The sequence below is a fragment of the Ixodes scapularis genome, unplaced genomic scaffold (genome assembly GCF_016920785.2).
Source record: "Ixodes scapularis isolate PalLabHiFi unplaced genomic scaffold, ASM1692078v2 PGA_scaffold2__306_contigs__length_199485367, whole genome shotgun sequence".
Lineage (NCBI taxonomy): Eukaryota > Metazoa > Arthropoda > Arachnida > Ixodida > Ixodidae > Ixodes > Ixodes scapularis.
Genome location: NW_024609857.1, coordinates 27,655,940 through 27,680,130, shown reverse-complemented (window position 1 = coordinate 27,680,130; position 24,191 = coordinate 27,655,940). Strand labels below are relative to the sequence as shown.

At 44.8% G+C, this 24,191-nt stretch overlaps 1 protein-coding gene across 1 annotated transcript in view; it reads left to right on the top strand.

The window, feature by feature from the left end:
• Positions 1–24,191, top strand: part of LOC8027543 (suppressor of lurcher protein 1) — a 94,816-nt gene that overhangs the window by 58,266 nt on the left and 12,359 nt on the right. Inside the window, exons 8-9 of the mRNA XM_029976425.4 lie at positions 17,277–17,463; positions 23,990–24,186. Of these exons, the coding sequence (XP_029832285.4) occupies positions 17,277–17,463; positions 23,990–24,186 (384 nt within the window). The remainder of the gene's footprint in view (positions 1–17,276; positions 17,464–23,989; positions 24,187–24,191) is intronic.

Genomic DNA, 24,191 nt, shown 5'->3' with positions numbered 1-24,191 from the left:
TGCTCATTGTTTTTCTTTTTTTTTTTTTTTTTTTTTTTAGAAAAGCATTTTACCAAGCTTTCTCTCTATATATATACAGGGTCTTCCACGAAAAGTGGCCATTTCGATATTGCGAAAACTGCGCGTCGCAACAAAAAAAGGCTTGTGTCGCTTTGGTCCTGGGCCAGGGGCCTCTTCATGAAAATTGTTAAAATCCGGGATAGTTATATTGTTAATTATTTTTGCCTAATTAACTTTTCAATATTGTGTTTAAGTGCATGGTTTCAATTAGAAAATTGCTCAGCATCATCGAAAAACACTAAATCAACAAATTGCAGAAAGATAGAAGGCACGCGCAGCATTTTACGGCTTTCTGAAAAACCGCACAAATTCGACGGCTTTTTAGGTTTCAATTTTCAATAGGAGCGCATCTTCGCCCCAACGGCACCCCGCCCCGTGGAGGAATAGTGCAACCAGCCTCTGTTGCGCTGTCCTCGTGCAACGCAGCAGAGGCTGGTTGCACTATTTCTCCACGGGGCGTGGTTCCGTCGGGGCCGAGAAGCGCTCCGATCGCAAAACGAACCTTAAAAACCCGTCGAATTTGTGCGTTTTCTTTTTTCAGAAAGCCGTAAAATGCTGCGCGTGCCTTCAATCGTTCTGCAGTTTGTTGATTTAGTCTTTTTCGATGTTGCTGAGCAATTTTCTCATTGAAACCATGCCTTTAAACACAATATTAAAAACTCGATTACGCCAAAATAATTTTTAAAAAAAACTTTAATAATTTTCCTAAATAGGCCCTTGGCCCAGGACCAAAACGACACAACCCTTGTTTTGTTGCGACGTGTACTAGTTTTCGCAATATCGAATTTGTCCACCTTTCGTGAAACACCCTGCATATATGAACAGGCTAAGAACCCATAAAACCTTTGCTTAGTAAAGCCACTTCTAAAGAGAAAGGTACGAGAACACCTAAGCACAATACGCCTGCGACGTATTGCTTCCGCTCGCGTTGTCGAAGGGCCTCGACCTCTTGACGCCTGAGAAGCTTTGAATCGCGATTCACTTGCGCCTCACGCTTTCGAAAGGCTTTGTTCTCTCTCCTAGCACGTTCCACCTCTGCTCGTTCCGCCCGCCGTGCATTCGGAGAATTGACAACAATGGTGGATTCGGCGGCCTGCCTCTTCGCTCGTTCTGCTGCGTTATTCCGCTCCCTTAGTTTGTCCGTGGTGTACTTGCTTGGACGGGCAGGTTTCGCTACTGCCGAGGTTTCGGCCGCCGCCGATGTAGATGCTTGAGGCACCGCCATGTTCTTCGGCGTCGAAAGGTGCAGAAGCGACCGAGCGCGCGCCACCGTGTTACTTACCGGCGAGCAAAGCCGGCGAGGGTCCCGCAGCGCCAGGGGGTGGCGTTCCTTGAAACTATGACGCGCGCCAGCCAATGGAGGCCTATCATTCAAATCGCTGCTACAGACGATAGGATTCGCTCCATTGGGACAGGGAAGTTTAGGTGCCGTTTGGCGCGTCTTCAAAAGCTGAAAACGCCGGTTCGCTCCATAAAACCTCCCCCCCCCCCCCCCCCCAGTTCATGCTTTCGCATTAAAACAAACAAGAACTATATGAAACCTAGCCAAGGGATCGGGTCCGAAAATTAGCGGCTGTAGGGCACCGAGAACGCGCTACGTCGTAGGGCGCTTGATGTGGACCCGTTGCATACAAAGACAGTTGTGCCGCCTGAAGAGACCGCCTGCAACCTCTAAAGTCTAGCCAAAATCTGCGCGTAGAGGCGCATGTGGGGACGTTTTATTTTTAAACGGGTAAACGAGCATGCACGCGATAATGACAATTCCTAAGAAGCTTGGTGATTGTAGAATGAACAGTTAAAAAAAAATACTGTAACGAATAGATAGCCTACAAATCGATGAGATTCTTTTTATAGGCATCCGAACTCGGTCACAGGAACCCTCACTTCTAATACACAATGAATAAAAGGTTTAGTTAATGTTGGCAAGTAAAGTATTCTCCGTGTTTGCGTTTCTGAGGCTCTGATTCCAGCAAATGTTGACCGAAAAAACAAATGAAAATCGAAACATTTTTGGTACCTAGGACAAAAGTGGGTATAAAATGGGGGGGGGGGGGGGGGGGGGGGGTATATACATCCTATATTTTCTCCAGCAGTGGCCCCGCTACGTATAAGCAAGGCACGCCAGTGTACGATTTAACCAAGCTATCTCGAAAATGGTTTAGCATATCCCAGCAATCAATTTACGCTCGATTCTGGTGATGCAAAAATGTCGTGCTGGGTACCGCGAAGCCTATCGCCATTTCGCGTGACCTGTTTTATTTGTCGCGTTACTCGGTAGGCTTTTTGCTGGGCAGTCAGAATGGAATATTTGCGTGTCCCGCCTGAAAGTATAGACGTGAGTTTTGTGGCCGTACCTAAATGGCTGTGACCGAACAAATGCTCCAAGTAGCTTGGCTTTTCGCGAGACTTTTTTTTTTTTTTTTTTTTTCTGAGCGCACACGCCAGAATTACAGTGCACACATATGCTGCAGGAAATGTACAACAAATCAAAACAAAAAAGAAAGGACGCCCTCACATCAGTTAACGTTTAGTGTGTGAAGATTTTAAAGCTGGGGCAAAATCTTGTAGAAACCGTCAGGTCGGTTCCAAGGTCATTGTGCGGGTCCCTATCCGACGTGTTCGGATCCTGGTCAAAGTGGCCCTAAATTTGACGGAGGCTTATCGCGGAGGAGCCGCCGCGGTGTAGACGAGATTTCGGATCCACGTTAAGGTTTTTTTTTCTTTTTTTTTCCCGGTGCTTTATATTACTCCGCAGTCCTTGACAGCGGTGTCACACGGGCTCTCATTGTAGGGTTTGGGGCATAAAAACACCAAATACGTAATCCCGTCTCTTTCTTTCTTTTTTTTTTTACTTTACGCTGTAGTAGGTTTTGGAAGTGATCCTCCTGTCTTAGAAAACACCTTTAAAGACAGACAAGATGGTATCGTTTTATCCCCCCATTACAAACGCTCCAAAACACAAACTGGGATACGCGATGCTCATATCTCCAAGAGTAAAACTTGGAGCACCCTTAATTTCAACTTTAAAGGGGTAGTGAAACGAAATTTTAGCGCCGATCTTGTTACATAAATATGGGCTAGGGACAGGCACCACCTCGGAAATATAAATATTGCGCTGTAAAACACAGGAGAACTAATTTTAAACATAATTAAACGATTTCAAATTCTCATCTGGTGGATGGGGGGAAGTTCTCGTGACATCACTTGTGCCAAAATAGCAGCGCCGTTCTGCGGCAATACGGCGTGCCGGCAGAATTCGCCTAGGCCTGAACGCGTTTGCAAAGCCTTGGCGGAGGAAGCCAAAGCGTAGTTGGCCACTGTGAGCTCGTTCTCGTTGCGGCTCTTTGCACGAAACGGCCCGAGCATGCTAATGGCACGGCCGGTATTAGTTGCTGCGAGTCGCGAGCTGCAAGCCGACGTTAAAAAGGATATGTTTGAACTACGAGAGCCACGCAAATGCCAAATACCTGTTCACACTCGGAGCGGACGCGCGCGTTTGATCGAAGTGCTGGATTCGCTCTTAGACCGCGTTTCGGTAAGCGCTTCTGGACCGATCTTTTACGATTGCAACTCGATACTGACATGACACTCGGCAAAGAAAGGTTAGACCGACATCGCGTAGCTCCCACGAACTGCTATAGCTCGACACTGACGTAGCGTCGAGTCAGAATAAAAATGGCATACTAATAACAGACTGTACATACCGAGTTGCCAAGGTAATCCGTATGGCGTTTATTTGAGTTCTATATCACACAAAACAAGGAGATAGAATCAATGAGAGTCCCTTTTCGACGACAGCGTTCGTCACCGCTGTCTCGGAAAACAAGGAGATCGAGATGACAAGGGGGAAATATTGACCTCTGAAATTTAGTTCAGGGATCAAACTACTCATCCGGTAAGGGTCCACAAGGGTCGCGCGGGCATATTCCATTCAGCAGGCCAGCCGGTCATGGACAGACGGTCTTGGCCAAGGACCGCCGGAGCAACGGTGCGCCGAGTCGATGTTGCCGCTAGGCCTACTATATTCTGCCGAGCTCGCTCGGTCGGCAGAATCGTGGCTGTTGTAGCTCTTCTCGTGTGTTTGTGGATCCTGCGTTCTTGATCGTCGTAGTCTGTTTTAAGTACTCCTTCCTTTTTTCTTGCTGGTTGAAGTCGGGACGCACGAGAAGAGCACGAAGAAAAATAAATGTCCGTTGGTGGCCGATACCAAGTAACTGAGCGACGCTGTCGGCCTTGTTGATTTGATCGTATAAAGTGCGTAAGACAGCTTCGGAGCTGTCGTAGGATTCTGTCGTAACCTGCGCAAAGGTTACGACAATTTCGTTTCGAGAGCACGGGTTTTCTCTCAAATTTGTCGTACGCACTTTTTTCGTCGTGAATTCGCTTTGAGAATCCGGCCTCAGAGCTGGTTTTGTCAGTGCTGCCGTGGTTGCCGACTTGCCGTGGTGCAGCGTGCGTGCAGCCCTTGCGCATCTCAAACGGCGACGTTGTCACAGGTCGTAAATCGTCGACGCGCCACCAAGTGGCAACGCTCGTAACCACAACATTCACGCCGTAGCCTTTCCCGACCGGCACAAGTGACGTCACGAATGCGCCCAATATCCCAAGACGCATCGCGCTCTCCGATGGCCGATTTTTGAGCGCGCGCCCAATCGGGCCCATCAGGGTAAAAAATATAGCCATCCGTTCAAAATACAAACGCGCGATTATGATTTATGAATATCATTGATCATATTGAACCTATTTCTGACCATAATAGGTGTATTTCAAGTTTCGCTTCAGTATCCCTTTAAGAGCGGAACGAGACAAGCGTGCCTTGCGTAACCTCTAGCAATAAAGAAAAAAAAAAAAAAAAAGCCTTGCGTGGCCTAGTTGGTAGCGTTTCCGGCTCGCGAACGAAGGGCCGTGCGCTCGACACCCACCTAAAATTCTTCAAATTTTTCCTTAATTGGCAACTCCGCTCGATTCCGAAGATTTCAGGATAATGAGTGAGTTCGAATTAAAAAGCCCTAGTAAAAGACTCTACGTCGTTTGCTTCGCGAAAAATGGGATATATATTTTTAAATCTAATTTTTAACACGAGCGGAAATCGAAAGCGAAACTTTGGCTCCGTCCGGCAACATTGGCCTCAGGCCGCCAAGTACATGGCCATCACGTGGTACGAGATGTCACGTGATCCTCGGCCCAACGACGGGCGGGATGGGGCGGGCGTGCGGCAGGCGCGAGTGTCGCCTGCACTGCGCTCTTCACCACGTTTTGGTGTCTACGGCATTCGACGACGTCTGCACAACTGCGGCATAAGTCTGCGACTCTGCGCACGTGTTGTCCATAGTGTGGAACAAACCCCGAGAGGCAATAATTACAAATGGTGAGACGACGACGGCGGTTGTGACGCGGAAGACGGCGGTAACGGCGGGACCACGGCGGGCGGTTGGTCTGCTCCCAAGAAGCGCGCTGCGCAGGCGCGTACGCCAATCACGTGGACACCGCTGAGCGCCGAGAGGCAACGTTGCTGACGTCATGCGCTACGCTCGATCGTAGAAGTAAAAACAAGCAAAAGGGGGCCATGATGATAACGTTTAGCTCAATGTTGGCTCCGCCCATGCCGTAGCCTTGACTGCGCTGTTGGTTGCGCCTGAATTCGCCCGCTCAAGTCAGCCGATTTCGGTAACTTGGCGAGTTGCAAAGTTTGCCGGACCGTTTCAGAAACATTTAGATAGAACTGCGTCGTAATATTTGACGTGTGGTCTTCCTAGGCGATACTGAAGAGGACTGCGTTGTTTTTTCAAAACCAAAAATGAAGCGGAGTCGCCCTTTAAAAGCCCACTGGAAAGACAAAAAAAAGAAGAAAGTTTGAACTGTCTGGTTGGGACACGCGTATCAAGGAATGGATTTTACTCGAAAAAAAAAAATTAGAGCTATATTAACGCCGCGAGATTTATCTTAAATTTTGTGCGCAAAGTTCATGACGTCCCGGAATGGTCATACGCTCTCTCCACCTCAACGAGATCGTGATACATTCTCTCCACCTCACCGTGATGAACAACCTGATCCACCTCTGCTACACGCGCCAGAAATGTCGAGAGAGAGAAAACAAGTGGAAAGTAGGTGACCACCGACTAAATCGCGTCTCGCGCTGTCAATATTGCTCTAAAAATGTTTCTTTTCGCGTAAAATTCATTTTTGACATCCGCGTCCCAATCAAACTGTTAAAAAAATTCCTTTTTTTTTTCAGTGACTTTTTAAGGGAAATGATGTCAATCTATAAAGAGAAATCATTTGAGACATCCGGGGACCTTTAATTCGCATCATATGTCATGTTTTAATCACTTTCATTCCATCGTGACGTCACGTTTCGCATAGCGTTGTGGGTGGCTTGAAATTCCCCCGCGAGGTCACGTCGCTGTGGCGTCATGACCAATCAGGATTTTCCCGTCACGCCACCCACGCCGTCTTTTCAGCGACAAAAGCGCCATTACGCTCTCGCGTTAAACACGGCAGCTCTGTCTGTACCAAAAAAAAAAAAAAAAAAAAAAACAAGGTTCGAGTTTATAAAGGGCACCGTACGTCAGTTTTTTTATGTTGTTCTATCTTGTTAAACTGAGCGTTTTAACGACAATATCCGTAGTATGTAGTCGCCGACTCGTAAAATATACAGGGCGTAGCGAATTCCGAGTATCTTATCATCGCTTGACACCCAATATTATCTTTGTCTTAGTTGATGAAACAGCAACGAGCCAATCAAGAAGCAAGAATTGTGAGCACAAACCAAGCCCTACGTCTATAAAGCTTCCAGCGACTGTTAGTGGCTTACGCGACCAAAAACGTTGCTGTGGTCGGCTTTCGCGATTGTTCAAGCCAGATAACTTCCTGTGTACCAGCAACGCCTGCCTGCATACCTAGTCGCCGGTTCAAGGCGGGCCAAATCCTGCCAATCACGGCGAGGCAAATTCTTGGTCGTGACGTCACGAACGGAAACCGTAAGAAGCCACCACCGAAACATTTCGGCGCTAGTATGAATTTTTACGCTAGACATTATACTTTATTTAAAGCTCACAATCGCTCTAAGTAGTCTATTATGATTTCTTTTTGTTTCGTCTGAAAATTAAGTTTCACAAACAAAAATTGACACAACACACTCAAGGTATGTGGGGCATTGTTCAATCTGCTTTGTCCAAAAATGTAGAGTATTTTATGTATTATTTTTACTAGTAAAAGGATAGCTTGTTTGCCCGTTTCATTTTAAAACGTCGTTAATATATTTATTATAAATATATTTTTTACAACTAGCGCGGGTTTCACCAGATAGGGGGGTAGCGGGAAGTGAACCCCCACGAAAGAGTCTTTGCAAAAGACGCCAGATACATGCAGCGCGAGAAGCTAAACTGCCGACACTCCCACGGTCATTTGTCAGTGCCGCCGTCGACACCGTGGTGTATACCGTCGCGCCATTGTTTCGTAAAAAGCGCCCTAAAATAAATAAAGAAATAAAATAAAGATAGGTTAATTAATTATCCGGGCAGCTATTTAGCCTCCACGGCTCCCGTGTTGCGTGAAAAGCCGCCGAGACTTTTCGTGGCTGGTTGAGCGGGGCGGTTCCTGAAAACCTGCATTGTTTTCGGCGAATTTGACTCTCTTTTTTTTTTTTTTGCTTCTGGGTGCGCGTGGCAGATTAGTCGTCATGAATGCGTGGTCCGAGGAGGCAGTTCCGGTTACTTGGAGCGCGGCGTGCACCGTTTATCTTCAACGCGATGACTAGACTTCAAAAAAAAAAAAAGAAAAAAAAAGTTCTCGTGTTGTTTTGACGAACGAACGCCATGAACACAAAATGGTAGAAGATTTCCATTTATTCATTCATTTATTTCACCTTAAATGCCCAGTTCGGGTATTACATAAAGGGGGGGGGGCAGTTTAATATCATAAAACAGAAAAACGCACTAATGGAGCATATGCAAAGAAATAAAAAGAAGTGAAGTAAAAGTTATTCAAAATATAAAGCAGCAAAATGGCGCTCACATAAGATGGGTTTGAAGAGCACTTCGGAACACAGTAGAGTCGTAATGATAACTATAGACGATGGCAACTGGTTCTATTCGGAAATGGCGAGAGGAAGAAAGGATTCATTAAAAGCATTGGTCTTACCGAAAATTCGTTTGATAGCACAGGAGTTAATGAGGCAAGATGATATTCATTTTGGGGGTGATAGCAGTGAGTCCTTGGGGTGTGAGTAGTGATAATAAATTTTGTGGAGGAGGCAGAGTCAGGAGGATTTCCTTCGGTGGTGCAAACGGGTTAGACCGAGTTCATTTTTTTAACGTAGAAACACTGGTGAAACGATCATATGATGATAAGATTAGATGAGACGAGTCGCTCGATTTTGGCACTGCTTCTAAAGTATCGACAAGGTATGATTGCTGGGGGATCCAAATCGTTGCTGCATACTCTAGTTGAGGTCTAATGTACGTTACATAAGCCATTTGTCGAACGTGTGGAGGGGCCTATCGTAATTTTCGTCTGATGAATCCAAGAGCCTTGGATGCCTCTGCAGAAATGGTTTCAATGTGGGTTTTCCAAGAAAGGTTAGTAGTTAATCTGATGCCAAGATATTTGTACATAAAAACGGGTTCGATAACTTCATTGTCTATGGTATATTGAGATATATGTCAACAGGGACTGCTTTCTAGTGGATTGGATTAATTTACACTTGGATTTATTGAGCGACATCAACCATTTTCTGCACCGAAGGCCAAATTTCTCTACATCATTTTGAAATTGGTAGTTGTCTGTTACTGATAAAATATTGTTATATATGACACAATCATCTGCAGAAAGCTGAATTTTCGAGGAGATAATACGCGGAAGATCATTACAATATCGAAGATTAAAAACGGCAGGAGACCAAGAACGGAACCTCGTGGAATCCCTGACGTTGCGCTCGTTAGTCTCGATTCGTGATCGTTAGTTATTGTGTAATGAACGCGAGATGCGAGAAAATAACTAATCTAGGAAAGTACTAAGGGGTATAATTCCAGTGATGATAGCTTGCAGAGAACACGTTGATGAAGAACGCGATCGAAACCTTTTGAGGAATCCAGAAAAATGGCGTCGGTTTGTACATGACTTTCAAGGTTCGTGTGAAATTCGTGAACACATCCGCACAGCTGGGTTTTGCAACAGAGACCTCTGCGGAACCCATGCTGATGTCTGAAGAGAAAGTTATTTGAGGACAAGTGAATCATGATATGTGAATATAAGATATGCTCTAGAAGCTTAGACGAGGCTAGAGACAGCATTCCCTGTTTGAAGAGGCTAAGGACCGAATTTGCTGTTTGAAGATTGGGATAATCTTAACGATCTTCCAATCAATGGAGTAAGCATCTGTCGGAGTCTGTCTGGTTGAAGATGAGATTAAGAAAGTTGCTGAACATAGCAGCCGTATTTTTAAGAATGTTTTCTATTGATGGTTGTCAGGGACTGCCGAAGACGAAAGTTTAAGTTTTTCGATAAGTTTAATTATTACAGCTGTGTTAACAGTAACCGGTGACATAAGATCATAATACTCTTCAGGTAGGGTTGAAATATTTAATGGGTGTTCAGTTGTAAATATTGATGAAAAATTGTAATTTAACACTTCGGGGAAGTCATTCTCTCTGACTGTTTTTTTTGTTGCGGCCGTTCCGATTTATGGTCCTGGGACTGCATTTTGGTTATATAAGCTTCCAAAATGTTCTCGGATTATTGCCGAAGATTGTCAGTAAATCCTGAAAAAAAAATTTTTTGCGATGCTCTCAGGCTTTTCGTGTAGCTTCTGAGAGCAGCGTAGTAAGAGTCCCAAGCACAGGATAGGTTATTTCACTTAGCTTTTGTGAAAAGTCGTTTATTCTTGTTACATAATGACCTTAACGTTTTATTGCATCATCGGTTAGATGAGGCGATGCGAATTTGTATACTGGGCACATAGTTTTGCACCAAGTTAACAACTTTATTTTTGTAAAGATTCCTATTTTCTTCGATAGTTCTTAGCGAAAACTCGTATTGGAAAGTGTCATAATAAGTTGCTAATTCGTTATTTATTGCTTCATAGTTGGCTTTATTGTAGTCGTGAATAGTTTTGATAATGGGACTCTCACAACAAAAAGTAATGAAAGAATAACGTGCAGCATTTTGTGGTCACTCAAACCTTCAGAGAGTTGGATTGACTGTACGAGGTCAGAAGGTGTAGTTAATGTGAGATCGAAAATGTTAGACGAGCGTGTGGGCTCGTTTAGAACCTGCGTCAGGGTAAACGTGAGGCACATACCAAGAAAATCTGCTGATGCGCAAGACCCTTCGGATGATAAACTTGCCCAGTCATTCTTGAAAAAAAAATGAAATCACCAAATAGTAACTAATCCGCTTTGAGAAAGCGAGTTTTAATGTCAACCAAAATGGAGGACAGGTTGGCAGAAAACAGGTAATCACAGTCAGGTTGTCTGTAGCAAGCAGCAAGAACAATCTTGTTTGAGCGGGTAGATGCACATACTTTAGAAATTTCAATTCTACTATCCATGAGTTCTACATGAGAGAAGAGAAAGTGTTTTTTTTTATGGCGATAAACACCCCCCCCCCCCCCTCCCGCCTCTTCGCACACCTCTATCATGGAGAAAAATATTCCATTGAGTATGACAGGAAAAAACCTCGCTATCGTCAATACCGGGATTAAGCCATGATCCTGTTAAGATAAGGATATGCAATGAGCTGTCCTTTATGATACCATAAAGGTCGTGGCGTTTGAAGGTGACGCTTCGAATGTTAGTAAATAGGACTGAATGCATCTCGTATTTGTCGCGATGTTCGAATCGAGAAGAAGCGAAAGACCTGTTTCGTTTTGTTTGATACGAATTTGGTTCGAGGGCATAAAGCTCGTCTACAGATTGAGATTCTTCGTTAAAAAGTAGCTATTGTTACCAACAAGCAATTTGTTGAAGCGTATCTTGAAAGAAACGTTTAGGGCTCTGTACTCAAAGAGTCTAGCTGCCTTGAGCCAGCCGTACCGAAGCGGAGAAGTCCTCTCGGATAGCAAAAGCAGTACCTTTCAACTTCACTCCATAGGCCAATACGCTTTCGCTGTCCTGAAAACAAGAAAATGTGACAATAATTGGTCTGTTTTTTCTCTCTTGAAATCTACCAAGTCGATGAAACCGTTCAAGATTAGCCAGATTCAAGAGAAATTTCAATTTGTCGGAGCAGAAGGCGATGTATTTTTCTTCTGATTGACTCCAGCTTACGGAGCGGGAATCACGACAGCCAAAGAACAACATGTTAGACCGTCGAAGTCTATTTTGCTGGTCGTCACATTGTTTACAAATATGAGACAACTGAACTGTTTGAAGAGGTGAGACTAGAAACGACGTGTGAGGCAGTCAACTCTGTCTTGACGGCGGCTAATCTTGCGGAGAGTTGGCTCACTGATGCATCCGTGAGGGTCGTGACGTGGGTCCGTTGGAACATTGTACGAATCATGATACATGATGCTATAGACCACTTCTTGTGATTCTTAAGCTGTCATTATTATAGAATTGTAAAAAAAAAAATTCCCTCGCCCCCCCCCCCTTTCTTCTCCAAAGAGTAAAAAAAAACGCAAACAAAAAAGTTTACTCTCCTTTTAATGCGTATTATGCTTAATCGCATTCGGTAGTGAACCAGACAATAGTCCCGAATCTTTATAGCGGACGCCATTATGCGCTTCTTCCTTTCTGTGTCGTTAAAATAAATTTGACTAACAATAGACTTAACTGCGTAGACGTTTCGGAAAGGGTCTTTCCTTTCTTTATCAAAATGGTGTGTGTTTGTAGTGAGTGGCATACTTACGCCATTTATATCCGGGAATTCAGGCTTCAAAAGCTTCGATCTGCGGGGGAATTGAACTTCCTGTGAAAAAGAAGAAAAAAAAAGGTACCACTGGCTCACGGGCATTTTAATAACGCAACATGAACCTCCGCCTAATGCAAGGGGCTAACTTTTTTTTCTGCCTGTGTATATTAATTTTATTCTATTGTAATTTCCGAACAAAAAAAGACGCATTAAACTGACTATGAAGCTACTGCCCAAGGTAATTTTTTTTTATAGCAACTTAATGATATGCGATAATGCCTCACAATTTTGCATACAATTTTCTTCTTCCGGTTGTTGCTGTTGGCGTTGTCAGTATTTAAGTGCTTGATTACCCTCACGCCTGAAACAACAAAAGCCTCACAAACAACTTTTTCGCATCAGGTTCTAATGCCAAAGGTCGAGACATTAGACAGCGTAAGAAATACTGGGCGCGGAATATTATGTTAAAGTTTCTTGCGTCGAAATTTGTTCGTCGGCCTTCTTACACTCTAAAAAAAGCCCGTGCGTCTACTTTTACGCACAACACTCGGAGAGCCAATCACCACAACTTACGGAGGCAGCTCAGCGAATGACGATGCCAAAACATATGTTTAGGCCAAAAACCGTAGTTTGAGTTCTGACATTAAGCAATGCAAGCGTGACGTTTTGCATTGCTTATAATGTCACAACTCCGACTGTGCTTTTTGGTCAAACATATGTCTCGGCATCGTCATTCGCTGAGCTGCCTCTAGAAGTTGCGGTGATTGGCTCTCCGAGTGTTGTGCGTAAAAGTAGACGCAGAAACTTTTTTTCTATTAATTTTTTTCTAGACTGTATCGGAAATTGTTGCAATCTCATTCGCTGCGGAGTAATCACATATAATTACGCTCAACTCACCACGCCTTCTTATTCTTAAGTTGTCTCTTATTATTTATTTTTCATTTCTTTTTGTATTTATATATACAGCCGGTTGCGTTTGGGTTTAGTTATATTCTCGTCCTCGCCACTCGCCGAAATGTCGTGAATGAGTATAATAAGGAAGGGTATTTAGTAGACAAACCCATTTTTTCAATGTGCCCGGCGCTTCGAAGCCGGCTGGGATTCTTGTTACTGTATTTGGGACCAAAGGTAGCAATCTCGCTTTGTATTCTTCTTCTTTCTCTCAGTATTGCTTTCTTCTACTGATTTCGTGTGTGTCGTATCGTAGCCCGTGTATATAGCTGCTTGGCAGCCTTCCGATGGGTTGGTTCAAGTTGTTTTTCGTGTATTGTACATGCCAAGGTTATAATAAGAGCCGCTTTCTCCAGTTTATTTCTTTGTCCAGGACGGAACTGCTCTCAGAGGCGATGACGTGGCCGGTCTTCTCAGCATGTTCCGCCAGCGCGTTACCCTTGACGTCTTTCGTCTTCACGTCATAGTTATGTCTGCGCAGACGTTTAGAAAAGTTCTTCGTTTCGCCCATATACGAGGCGTTGCATTCAGCACAATAAATACGGTAAATCAACCCTTGAGTTTTCTCTTTTGTCGGACGATCCTTTGGAAGAAGAACATAATGGCCTGTGGTTGAGAGGGGCTTATGTGTAACTCCGATGCCGTAGGGTCTCAGAGCGCGGGCGAGGACCTTGCTCGTGCCATCAAGGTACGGGACGCACATGCGGCTGGTGGTGTTGACGTGAAGAAGTAAGACATCCAAGGCAACGTGCTGGCGGAACGTGCTGAGGACACCGGCCCCGTCGTGGCCTTCGCCAGAAGTTCTTTCCTCGACAGAGAAAGAAACTGGAGAATGCGGCTCTTATTACAACCTTGGCATATACGTAATACGAACAACCGTAACCGATTCACCGGAGGGCTATCAAGCAGCAACATACACGGGCTGCGATGCGGCACCGACAAAAACAGAAGAAATCAATACTGACAGAAAGAAGAAAACAACGACAGATTGCTACCTTTGCGCCGACAGGCAGTCACCCGTGAAGAAGGAGCGAACCCGGCTTCGAAACGTCGGGCACATTGACGAAATTTTCTATAGTCTTTTAAGTACCCATCTTATTACTTATACCTAACCAGGCGGAGTTCCGCCGAACTGTTTATATTGAGTGAGTTTAGGTTTTACAAGTTTTGAAGTAATTTAAGACTGCGGTCGTTGTCAAAACCACCAGTCGTGATAACGGCTGTAGAAAAATCACCGTCGTTTCTTTCGAGACGTTGTCAGATTTTCGCGTCGTCTGTTACGATAACTGTACTATAGGTTACGAATATAGAGTGATGTAAGTGCTGCGCCATTTGCGTCGATTGTGCCGTGAACGAAAGTCAGCTACATCTTGCGCCAAAATTTTATTTTTTGCTACGAATTGCGAGACACCTGCGCCGAGATGGGCCAAAAGCAAAAAACAAAAAAGATTATATATATATATATATATCCTGACCTTTGATGAAACAAATTATACGGCGAGTACAGATGCAGTGAAATTCAAATTTGTACACTATTTGTTTTGTTTTTTTAATGTGAAGTCCAATAATATATGTATATATGTATATTATTGGTCTTCACATTAAAAAAAAAGAAAAAATAGTGTACAAGTTTAAATTTCGCAGCATCTGTACTCGCCGTATAATTTGTTTCATTAAAGGTCAGAGCACAGTCGAAGGCTCGATCCCATACAACCACAAACACGCATAACAAGTCATGGGAAATTTTTTGTAATTGACTGGTTTAGCCGATGAGAGTACACGTACTACAAGATGGCGAATGCCATGATGTCGCGATTTGATGCTGCGAATCAACCGGCCAGGGCCGTTGATTCTGGCAATCAACCGATCTGGCCGGTTGATGCGCTGGCTGGTTGATTGCAGACATCGTATAAATTTTCAGAGGCTGTCGTCGGTGTCAGGAACTAAGAGTCGTCGGTGTCAGGAACTGTGCAAAATAGTAGGACTTGCGATTACGGCTACCGTGATAAAACAGATCCAGGGTCTTGTACTCTTGATAAGACCAGTTGGTTATCATGTCTGCCACATGGCTTCGTTCAGTGGCTGCAGAGTGCCGTGTCACTTGTGCCGCTCGCGTGTGAGGCTTCACCGCTTTGTGTCGGAATGCTAGGAGCGGCGACTGACCTGAGGGAGCACCTGGCTTAGCGCGATAGGCACAGCAATTATGCTTATGATTATTACAGGTCGACCTTCCTTGTCTTAATAATAAATAAATTTATAACTAAAAATATGAAAGCCGTTTACAATTCCCTGTAACGCCGGTTAGAGCTCAGCTCTTGAGGAGGAGGATGGAAGCGTACTGAAAGGATTGGTGACTCCTTGAGGTCACCTGACTTCAGGGGGGGGGGGGTCGTGTGACGTCAGGGAAGTCACGTGACCTCGGGGGAGGGGGTCACGTGACCTTGGGGGCTCACGTGACCTCAGGTGGTCGTGATCTCAGGTGGTCACATGGCTTCAGGGGGGTCACATGACCTCAGGGGGTCACGTGGCCACGTGACTTCAAGGGGGTCACATGACCTCGGGGGGGGGGGGGGGGGGGTCACGTGACCTAGGGGGCCACGTGACCTCACGGTTACGCCGACGCCGCTCAAGCCGGAAACGGGCGCCTAAGAGCTGAGCATTAAAACAAAACTGAGCAGAGAAAGAGGGTGAGAAAATAAAACACGGGTCTATATATGTGAATAATTACGATAGTCACGGCAGTTCCCGTGCAGCTGTCGATCAAAAGAGCTGCGAACTTTTATGCAACTCTGGTTCCTACGCCGCTAAAGAGCAATGTCACCTTTAAAGCACAAGTGTAGACTTTATCATATTTTGGATGTTTGTTTTTGCAGTTTCTAATAGTAGAGTTTCGAGTTTGGTAGGTTCAGTAAACTTACGGAACACTTTTTTATTGGTAGACTTGTTAGCGGATGTGCAGGATCTGGCTGGTATTTTACAGAAGTTATGGTTCCAGGCTAAACAAACTGCCGAGTGTAAAATGGGAAGGGGAGAGACGATTTAACCCAATGAGGTTTTGTGCTATGATTAACTTTTGAATCAATTTTTAATATTCATTGTAACTGGAACCTACTCTGACCAGAGTTTTATTTAAAAAGTCTGCGTCCCTTTTACGCCCTATCTACTCGTATCAGAAACGGTAATAAGTTGCATACTGGAGTATCAAACAGTAACCCTTGATGACTATCATAAATGAATTCATTTGGAGATGCAATCACCTTTTTCCTTCTCGAGTGATGTGCTAACAGACTTTGGCATCTGCTCAAAAAGCGTCAGGCTGCTCAAAATCAATATTGTGCCTGCTACAGAACCTGCTACGAAAGGTCAAATGTCGCTTTCATCATTGAATATATTTCGCCATCTATATGACAATTCTGAGTTTGAAGGCGGTCTGCGCATCAGATACCGCAGGCTAACACATTTACAGCAACCTCTTGATAATAAAATCTTGTAGGCACGTGGGTTAGCGCCGCAGTAACATGACCTAATTGATGCTCTCACTAATGCGAATTACAACAATTTCATATAGGAAGGCACTATTATTTTTCCCTTCTTGTTCGACTGATGTCATTCTACTCTGTGGCCATCATTCTTTTTTGTTAAAATCTCTTCCAACATAGGCACTAATGGTGAATAATTCCCCCTGCGCCATGGTTTAATGCGCTGTCCTTATGTTAATATGCTATTATGCATTCTTTTTTATGTTCATGCTTGCATGGGCCTATGATTTTTGACGCTGCACGGCTGAACTTCATTAGGGTACTTCCGTGCCGCGAAATCTGAAACGTATCAGGACGACACCAATGGACTCATTTGTATAGCAAGGTCATAGTCAGGGTAGTCAAGCAATGACGTAGAATCAGAAAAATGTAAAAGTTATGCTGGTAAGGCGAACGTCTCTCTTTATTTATTATTTTTATTTTTTGTTTCGTGAATGCGCGGGGTCTCGTTTACTTTATATCTTGTCCAGTTGGAAGAAATAGAAACATCGCGTAATTACTAATTAGTGACCATTGGGCGCGAGGGAAAAGTGCAGTACTACGTTAGAAAGAAAATGTAAAGCTGCTTTGTGTTTCTTTTTTTTTTTGCTTGTGTATAATTGCGAAAATAGGAAACCTGGTTATCTTTTTTTATCTTGCTTTTTTCTTATTTGATGTCATTTTCTCCTTAAAAATACTTGGGAAAGTTGCCATCCTTACGGCTGAAGCCATATCTGAATAGGCTTATTTCGTATATTTGAAGCGATACAGAAACAAGGAGAACACGCAACGAGTATTGAACAGTTGTAAAGTAAGCAATGGTTCAGGATTCTAGCTGTTTGCAGGAACATTTAGTACGACCGATCTTCCCGACACTCATTCTCCCACCGACAGGATCGAGCTGCGACCAGCTGTTCAGCAGCTCAGCTGGGCGGAACGGGAGCTTCGTGAGCCCCGGCTATCCGGACGGCTATCCCCCGGACACTCGCTGCACGTACCACTTCAGCGGCGAGGGCATCGAGAGAGCGCAGATCATCTTCTTGGACTTTGACCTGTTCCGTCCCGAGGAATCGTACCACACGTGAGTGCCGTGTCAGTTTTACCAAGGCGCGTGATAGAATATGGTTCTTTTAAATTTAAGTATATCTAAAAAAAAAAAAGTTGCTTTTGTGTTTTCGGGTGTTAGAATGTCTCATAACGGTACAGCTATTGGCGAAGTGGTTTGTTTGTTGTTACTGTCCTTTTTTATATATAAGGCTGCGCAGGTAAAACCTATACATGGCTTTCCACATGACCCGAATGCGCAAGGTCTGAGTGGACATTTCTTCTTTTTGTTTGCCTCAGGTTTTTTGGGTCGACGGCGTAAAATCATCGTGGTTAATGCAAAGCTCGTCGTAGGTTGGACATTATTAATATACAGAAAGCTTAGAAAGCACAGGGTGCGGTAAGTCTCATTATCGCGCCACAACCCACGAGATGGTGGCCCTGGCTGATGAGAATGACGAAGAACCATCCGCGAAGTAGGAAACTTGTAAAGAGTTTCTTAAACTTCAACTGCATGGCTATAGCTACGCAGACTAAAATTATATACCGCTTCGACCGTTCACGCCAGTTTTCCCTGCACACTTGTATTCACCAACTCAATTCTCTGACGTTACGGTATGACGGTGCCGTGACGTCAGAGGATTTGATTTTTGCGCACGCGTAGTGCCCACATGAACGGGATGTTTAAAAAAATTGTATCTTTGTCTAAGTTCTAATTTTGGTCTTTTTTATCCGCAACAGTCATAGTGTTCTTGGCAAACCGGGTTCATTCACCTAATTCTTTCTCTATATTATTTTACTAAAGTGGATAGGTACGAAAGCAGTCTCGTGAGAGCTAGGGAAATTATGTCGCCCGCATTAAAACGCTGCTCTTGGAAGTCATGTTGTGGGAATTAAAATGCTCGTAATTATGCAGTGAAGTGAGGCAAATCTGGCAGGGACAACATGAAAAGAAACTCCCTCAAAAAAGCTTCAGAGGGGCAACTGACGTTTTACTAAGAGACATAGCCCTCAAATCACATTAAAAAGGTTGGTCAAGTGAGAAAAAACGGCTGGCAAGATTGAAAAACTGCGATGACCGAAAAGTGGAAACTCTCTCTGGACTACGACCCGCAAGATGAAAACGTGTGGCTCAGTATTTCCAGCGCTCATCGCATTTTTTTTTAGCTGCAGCATCGAATAGTTCTCCGTCCCCTGCTGGATCATCATGAAAACGAAAGTTAGCTCTTGAGGCTTTTTATGCCACGCGCCTATAGAATGTGGTGCTGATGCGCAGCAAGGTGTTTCTCTTCGTCTCCCTTTTCCGCTTTCTAAAACTTAACAGTGCAGGGCAATAGACACTTTAAAAACTTGAAAAAGTAAGGTGCTGTGTTTGACGATGTGGAGGAATACGAAGGCGCCATAATGCGGAGCGCAACTTCGTCTGCTTCTGTTGTATCGGTATTGGTTCCGTCAGAACGCCGAGCTGTGATTGGCTCTGATTGAAGGATAGTGGGTAGACTTCAAAGCAGCTTGCTTTGAGGACTACCCACTATTTTTCAATCAGAGCCAATCAGAGCTCTACGTTCTTAGGTCAGCACAACCTCTACAAAAGAAGCAGACAAACTTACGCTCGGCACTGGTTTGGCCACCGTTACAGACACAAGAACGCAGCCAATTCCGCTGCCACCAGTATCACGTCAAGGCCCCTCGCAGAGGCATTTTGTTTCAATCACCGCTCAATTCACGGTTAACGATAGCAACGAGTAAACCTTTTGCCACCTTGAAGGCAAGCTACCGTAAACGGCGGCGCAGCTACGCCTTTGGCACTAAAAGCTGCATCCATCTGCAATCCGTCAAAATTGTACTATTTCTTAATTGAAGCAAGTACACTGGCGAAGTGGTTTAGTACAGAAGTTGTAACCCTGCAGCGTAGAAAGAGATCATATTGTTCATTTCTTCGCCTTAAAGTTGACGGTCTTTATGAGCGATTATAGCGCGTTCAAACAGTCCACGATAACTCGTACAACGCCCGTTTTGTAAGCGAATAATATAATTTTCCTCGTAGTGCTTTTTTTTTAATGTCTCATTTTTTACGCATAACCTGGTATCTTCGTGAAGCAAATAAGAAGACTTGAATAAACGGTACCTCACTCCAAAATACTTTGAAAAGAAGGTTATTCTGATATCGAGTTTCATAGGCCAGATAACGTTGTCGTTGCAGCACATCACGGATGAATTTCGGAACATGTAAACGACGCTTTGAAGGGTTCTGTTGCGACTGTACTCCCGTAGATAAGAATACACTTTTCGGAGCTCGTTTCCAAATGCAGTGTTAAAACTTTTCAATTCACGAGCCCTTTCTGGTTTTCAGTCACAAATTATCACGTGCTGAACATCGCAATTCTGTCTTCGAAAAAGGTTTCATTTATTTATTTTGCGTTCATGTATGCCGGTCAGCCGGCTGCTGTTATAGTCTTACGGGAAGTAATTTGAGGATCAGAGAGACGGGTACGGCGTTTTGATGAAACTCGGGTTGCAGTTCTTCTTTCTGATGGCGCATTTCAGAAAATGCAGTGAGATGCAATTAGAGCTCAGGAAGCCAGGAAGCTAAGCTCACGGTGTCGGATCACGGCATGTTCTGAACCTCTGCTTTCATAATTTGTAGTCTGGAGCATTTTCTATTGTTCTATATGCAATAGGAATTAATTTCCTAGCATGCGCATGCGACATTCGTCGTAGTGAGCGAATGCTGCGTCTCTTTACAGCAATTTGGGATAATTCTTTTATATATATATATATATAAAACGAAATAAAATCACTTCATCCGTTTCTTCCTCCTCCTTCCTTCTTCTATAAGTATTCTTATCTCCCTCCCTCTCTGTCTCTGTTTCTCTCTCGCTCTCTTGGTCACATTCATGCTGAAATGTGCATTTAAAACTCCTACAAGAAAAGTATAAAAAAAGGGGCGACCGATTGTATAGTTTGCAGACGATAGGGGTATCATCTCTAGACAGACAAAAATAATGTAAAAAAACAAACATTTGTTTTGATCTCACCTTTCCTCCTCCCCCTTTTTTATCCTATCGTGACTAAACTCCGAGTGATCTCATCGGGCGTATAATTGAAACAACCTCACCGTGCGAAAACAGAAAAAAATCCGCTTCGCGTATAAGAGGTAGCGGTTCGCCAGTTTCAATTACGGCAACACAGTCGAGCGTGATTTACTATCCTTCTGGATCCTGGAAGCTCCGCAATAATCTTGAAGGGCAGGAAACAAGCAGGCAAGCAAACAACAACAACACCCGCAACAATACGCATACCGGAACGAAGGAACAAAAGGAGCCCTTATTTCCAACAAGCCTTTACCTTCTCTCTCGTCTTCACGTAAACAAAAAAAAAACTTTTGGTTTTGTTTTTTCCCCTGTCCTTCCGCCTCGTAGACTAGGAACAGACAAAATAAAAACGGGGCTGTTTCGTGTCCCACGGGACATTTGGGGCTCCACACATCATTTTCGCGGCTAGTATATTTATTCCTCAGCGTCGGGAACCCGCCAACGGACTTTAATAACGAGAATACTAACGCCATTAAAGGAAACACCGAGGCGACACGATTGAGAAAACAGTTTCGAACGAACTAGAGTGACAACAATAACTCAAAAACATTTGGCAGCCGGCGACAAAGTCCAACGTTCTGCAATGGCGAAGAGTTGTATGCGCTTGCGCTCCTGTACCGTGCGTGTGCCGGCCTACACGGGACGAGCGCTTCGGGCGGCTAGCGAGGTCTGGATGCTATACGTTTCACCTTGTGCTGGAGCGCATCGGACACTACAAGCCATCCCAACCAATCCAGGACTAAGAAAGTACCCCGTGACGCCGCACTCCCCGACGCCTTGAACGGCTCCCGAAGGCCACGTGACGCTCACGCTGTATGATAAATTGAGAATGTCTCCGATTTGCTCGTATTATACCATCCCCTGCGGCCCATCGTATTAAGCGGAAAGTTTCAAGGCTCGAAAACACCTAATGCCAGCCTCTTTCATGAGTGAGAACGCCTCTTTTCTGGCGTGGTTTGTCGCGTTTGTCATCTGCAGGCTTTCGTTTTGCGCACTTCCTATGCGCGCGCTTATAGTACAGCTCGCCTGATGATTTCCATTGCGTGAATGCTCCGAGAGAATGAAGGCCGTAGCATCGTCGACAGCGAACTCGAGCGCCAGTTTTTGTTTAGTCGCTTGCTGCTGATTTTTTTGTTTTGTTTTGTTTCTGCCTCGTAGTGTGTTTTGGCCTTGCAAGGCGAGATTATACAGCCCAAAGGCGGTGGCGATTCTATTTTACTGCCGGCGATAAAGAGGAGACGAAACAAGCGACGTGTCTCGCGGACACGCACACAAACAAACACATGCTCGCACATAAAACAGGGAAGGAAATGGTAGAAGTCCGAAAAATTAGGCGGACGCTGAAAGACGCGTATATAAAAAAAAAAAGAAGCAAAATAGAAATAAAAGTGTCAGCGGAGAAGAGAACGTGGGAGAATGCGCCCACCCAGCATTCATCACGTCTCCAGGAAAAGATTCTTCGCTCGTTCGCTGGTTTCAGTGTAGCTTGAGCACACTTTTTTTAGGTTTAATTCTTTGTTTGACACCCTTTCTTCTCTATTTATTAATTTATTTTCTTCTTCTACCCTTTTAAAGAGCCCCCGTCCGCAGCTGTTGTAAGCGGCGATCGTTGAAGGGTAGACGCCCGCGGCGCCGCTTTTTAGAGGAAGACTTAGGCAAATGGCGGTGCAATACAGCAGCGGCAATGCAGTGAGCGCTGTAGCTGCACGACGTGAAACACATGTACAAACAGAACAACATAAAAAGGGGCTTTCCACGGAAGTGGGCCATATTTTGTACCCGAAAGAAAATTTGAAGGCCCATCCTTCCTTTGTAAAAGAACAACGTCTCAACGACGTTGACGTGTTGTTGCCCACTCTCCCCCTTTCCTGAAAGCTTGACGAAAAAAAAGTAAAAAAAAAAGAAAAAAAGTAAGTTTTACGGTTTTGGTTTCAAAATGATTTTTTTCTCGCTTTCAAGCTGTTTTGTGCCGTTCCATCCGGATCTATCGGCCACCTCTTCATTTTTATTTAAAACATCCGTAGATACCCGGCAGTTTTTTTTTTTTTTTTTTTTTGTATTCCTGGATTGAACGAGAGGTTTTCCTTTTCATTTCAATGGTTTTATTTTATTATATATATATGTTTTTTTGTCGTGCTACAGCGATATATTCTGAGAAGCTTCGGCGAAAGCGACTGTCAGCTCCCAGCTCCCGGCGCTCCGAGATTCGCGCAGGCTACCAGTGGAACGCCTCGCACTGTAGTTGGACCAAAGCGAACACTACATCCGCCATTTCAGCCAATCACATGCGTCGAGAGCGAGCATCCTCCTCACAGCTGCCTATGGTCTTCGGGAGTGTTGGAGTGTCGGGGGATCATCTACGATGCCGCGCTTCTACAGACTCGAACGTACGCGCGAAGCATTGATTTCGGTCCGTCACAAGATAAGACGGACTGTATGATCGCTTGTCTGCGTGAGAGATCACCTTCGGCGAGCATGAAGCTTGCCGCGCGTTGAGCAGCAGTGGAGGGGTACGATTTCAGCGAAAGATATCGTCTGGCTGTCAAGCTGAAACGATAGGTAAAACGAAGGTGCTCGCTGCCCCCCGGTAGAATATATTACCGCCAAGTGAACAGAATATCGATTCAAAATTTCCGAGCCCGTTTCGAGAAGAATGGCCGCGAGCTCGGTGGTGCGCTCTCGCTCTCTTTATTCTGCTCGCTTCCGACCCCCTTGCACTTTAAATCGATAGTCACCTTTTTTTTTTTTCTTGGTTCGACTCACTTCTTCTTAGAGTGACATCAACTGGTACTCGTTGGAAAGGCCAAGTCGAAAGGCACGCCCGGAAGCTCCGTTATACGAACTATACGTTGTAACTGACAGCTTAAAAGACGCAGACCGTGGCTCAGTATCTCCATTCGTCTTGCATCGTACTTCATGCCAAGGCATCCTTATCTATTAATGCTGCATTTTCATTGACTGCGCGCGGAGTGTTAACAGCTGTCTCGGGCGTCTCGCCATACACACTCTAACAAATCTAGATCGTCTGCATTTCCGTAAAGCACTTGGTCAAGCCAATCGTTGCAACCAACGGATGAAACTCGGTGGGTAACGAGGCCGAAATCATGTACAGACCCGAAGAGAGACCGCTTGCGATATGAGCGTGCTGAAACATCTTGCTTGGTGCAGCAGCACAGGCTGTATTTTACGGCCTAAACCTATATTCAACCACGCGATGGGCCCACCTGCCTTCGTAGGTTGTAGCGATTGACTTTTCCACGTTCACTAAACAGATATGAACGCTGCGGACTAGTGAGGTGATTTTTAAAAAGTTTTTCATATTCAGCTCATCCGATGTGCGGTATTGAATGATTTGAGTGACGAAGCACAGCTAGCAGTGATCACAGTGTGACGCGCGCGACTGAAATTATCGTGTGAATAGTGAGACGGAGCTTTGTATTGTCTTTTTCTCATTGGGCGAACGTCCAGGTGTGACGGAGCCGACGTCGTGATGGTGTTCATCTCGATCAACGGTCAGCGGGACCGCGTGGACAACTTCTGCGGCCAGGACTTGCCGAACCAAGTGATGTCGACAGGCCGAAACCTCACGCTTGAGTTTCGATCGCACCACTACGCGGGCAACGTCACCGTACGGGGATTCCGAGCTCTTTACCAGTTCGTCACAAGTGAG